This window comes from Aspergillus affinis, assembly GCF_023601865.1.
Source record: "Aspergillus affinis strain CMG 70 chromosome Unknown NODE_213_length_32043_cov_88_928737, whole genome shotgun sequence".
Classification (NCBI taxonomy): Eukaryota; Fungi; Ascomycota; class Eurotiomycetes; order Eurotiales; family Aspergillaceae; genus Aspergillus; species Aspergillus affinis.
This window is the reverse complement of record NW_026515994.1, coordinates 1,981-5,541: the sequence shown is the minus strand read 5'-3', so window position 1 is coordinate 5,541 and position 3,561 is coordinate 1,981. Positions and strand designations below refer to the sequence as shown.

The following is a 3,561-nucleotide window of genomic DNA, read 5'->3' as shown; positions in this document are numbered from 1 at the left end:
TTAGAATAACCTACCAGTCCAGAGCCATTAACCAGCTAACAAGGAAGCCTATGGTGGTCCCATGCCAGTGATGTAAACCGGCAACAAGCTAGGTTTATTAAAAAAATCAAAAAAGTGACTCGCTTCTTGTCATGAGCTGACATGGCGCCTAGGTAATATAACCACTTGACCCGCTTAGCGGAGGATTTAACCCACAAAAGCTTCATGTGCATAATGGCTTTCTTCTCTACAGTTCATATTTTCATGAAACGAGATAATACATTTATGTACTTGAGCTCGCATGTCACAGTTCTACCCACTAGAACACTAGGGCAATCCAGGCATACAGCAAGCAGTCTTGCGATTTTATGAATACTAGAAAAATCAACTAGTAGAAGCCAATCAGGTCTGCTTAATGTGGAAGTGTTGGTTTCCCTTAATATTGCCTTGTAAGCTACGCCAGGGTCGGACTTTTCACGCCTGGCCCAGGCAAGGAAGCCTCTCTACTATATAAGGACCAATAACGAACTGAACAATCTACTAGGCATCTACTTTACAGGCCAATCCCATTGCTGTTTATTCCATAACCCGCTATGATACTGTTTCAGAGAATCACCTTTTATCCTGGGGAGCCATAATCTAGGACGATAAGCCTAGCCGGGACTTGTCTAGTATGGTAGACCAGCCTCAACACTCGGCTAACGCAGGGGGTTCTTTTTCTTTCAAAAAAGAAAAAAAAAAAAAAAGTTTAGCCCGATGCAGGACCGAGGGGTATGATCTGCATAGATACGCAATCATGGGCATAGGTGCAAGGTAGATTAGGGCCATATTGTCTGGCAAGCCAGTGAGGGAGAAACTAAGCGCGCCATAAGTTAGGTGGCGCCCCATGTAACCTTTATAATATGATACCGCAGCAGCATTCCCAACACCATCGGCGTTAACAGCTTCACCTCGGGCAAGGCACAGTTGCTCCTTCATCATGATATTCCACCCTTCTTAGGATGGATCCATAGCCTAGCTGACCAGTTGAACCCTTCTAACCTGCTGTTATCTGGATTAAACCGGGCAGTGAAAAAAGGCACAAGGGCCCCGCCAGACACTCTTTGTTCTTGGGGTCGGCTGACAAGAAATTGGTATCGAACCGATCCACGAGTCATACTTAGCGCCCACATCCCCGCCGTGATCACTTCTGTGGAAGCCACCAGGCTCAAATGTGATAACCTCACATTGCTGCCTGTTTGCCGTCGAACCAACCCCGGTAGCATATCCAGGACGAAGAGTGGAATGTTATAGTCCTGAGGGATCATCCTCCAATAAGACTGCTTGCGACAATAGCAAGAAGTGTTGGCTGGCAGGAGCCATAGCCATCGTCCAGTATATAGGAGATTGTTGCCCAGTAATTTCCACACTTCTATTCATTCAGTGTCCTCCGATACCCCATTGTACCCTTGCAATTGATTTGGCATTAAGAATCCCTGCCCCATGTCTACGCTGTGCCAATCGCTCATGCGGCTAGGAAAGCCCAAAGGAACCAGTGATGAGCACCAGTCGCTGCCAGAGTTAATAAAGGAGCTGGAAGATGATACTATACTCCTAACTGCTGCCTGGCAAGGCTCCCACTTCTATAAATTCTGTACGGACTAGAACTAATGCTGAAACTGACCCTAGTTAGGTGGCTAACATACAGCCAATCATTCCGCCATGCGAACAGCCGATTTCCATAGAATTTTAATTTCGAGCATTTGAACAGGTTGCACAGCGACTTGTTTGATGTCTTCGGGAATATGGAGGACTCGGTATGTCTCAGCTTATATAAAGCTTGTCATTTCCCCCCAGATGAGATGGGAGACAACTGCCCGGCAGTAAACACTAGTAGCCCGAAACAACAAAACTTTGTTAAAGATAATCACTACCTTGTCCACAATACCCTGGAATATGCCAAAACTCCTTGCAACCTTGGCCGCCAGCAGCCTTTTTTATCTAGTCTTTACAATTCCAACTGGGGATGTCGAACAGTGGAAAAGTCATCCCGTTGAATATGACCCTGGCAATAGTACGAACTGCCCCCCAATATAGTTGAGAATTTTGTCAGAAGTACTGATCTAGAGATGAACAGGTATATATAAAGTTCAGCCAAGTTGTGGTAAGAGAGTGATAACAGTACCGTCTACTGGTTCGCATGAACAGCCCTATTTCGGGGCAAGTGTGGGAAACCGAGCTATCCTTGAGAGCGCATTGCAACTTAATGCAACCAAGCCCGATGACATGGAAGATCTATCCGTTGCTGATGGCGAGGACTTAACCACCGTCCTCCAGGCACTCGATTTAACAAGCCATGGACATGGGCTTGTGAGTCGAGGAGAAAAAGAGGAGAAGGAGTTTAATTTCCAACTCTGGAACGGACAGACATATTACGATTTCATCGAAGCTACAGAAATGGACCCCGAGACCAAGGTCACTAAGAAAAAGGCGAAAATGCATCCAAATGAGATCAGAGAATTAGCGAAAATTGGTTATGATCGGATCAAGAGTAAACATGAATTCAAAGGAAATGTGATTGTGTCTGCGCTCTTTATACCAAATCTCGGAATCGCGGTAGATTCCAAGCCCCGCGGTACAGGGGTTGCAGCTATTTTGCTGGACACAACCCACAAAATCAAAGGGAAAAAAGTGTACGTGGAGCACTGGTTTCAACGATACTGGGACTTCATTGAAACACGAGATATTATGAATTCAGCTAAAGACAGCACCCCGCGTGAAGATCTGCTCCACGCAGAGGATTTGGTGATCATCAAAGGAGCTGATAAGTTCTTGACAAACCAGAAAATACTTGACTGGGGATTAAATTTAAAATTTCCCAAGGGAACTCATATGGTTTCATATGGAAAGTATAATTCCGAACCCGGTTCTAGTTCTGTTGGACCGAAAGAACCATGTGGTGGGACGGAAAGAACAAAGTTGACTATTTCCTGTAAGGATGTTTTAAGCTATATGGGTATTGACTGGTCTATCTGATGGATATTTTTTAAATATCTGCAATGATTCTCTCATTTCTTACTGGTATGATTCTGCATGTTCTTCTTTCTTTCCTGTTATGATTTATTGTTTGAGTCGTATATACAGTACATAAACCACCCTATATCGGAAATTATTAAATCTCCTAGCCTCGCTCTCAGCATAGCTGTGTAGTGAACAGAACTATATAACCGTATTCATAGATCGGGACTTTATTCGGTGGTTCGCTTAATGGATGCCAGCAGATTCATTATTTCTGGGTCACTGTGCCGCGCGGCATAGGAAAGTAGTGTTTGGCCTTCAGCGTCCATTTCCCCAAGATCAATTGAAGAGGAATTCCGGAATAGCATCTTTATTATTTCAAGATCACCATACTCAACCGCATATGATAATGGTGTTCGTCCCTTGTGATCCTTTGCATTAGGGTTTGCTTGACCATCTTGCATCAATAATAGACTAATAACCTCCCGATACCCATTCTCTGCAGCCACAGACAGAGAATTCCGCTTGGTAATTTTGTCTTGGGATGCTGGGTTTACCTTTCCTGTCCCTAACAGAAATGAAACA

General features: G+C 44.5%; 1 protein-coding gene across 1 annotated transcript; it reads left to right on the top strand.

Moving 5' to 3' along the window:
- Positions 1–1,914: 1,914 nt before the first annotated feature.
- On the top strand, positions 1,915–2,994 carry KD926_004464 (uncharacterized protein; the record flags this gene model as incomplete). The annotated part of the gene is made up of 2 exons (XM_053095169.1): positions 1,915–2,032; positions 2,096–2,994. 2 exons carry the CDS (start codon positions 1,915–1,917, stop codon positions 2,992–2,994), a joined length of 1,017 nt encoding a protein of 338 aa, XP_052950129.1.
- Between the last annotated feature and the right edge of the window lie 567 nt (positions 2,995–3,561).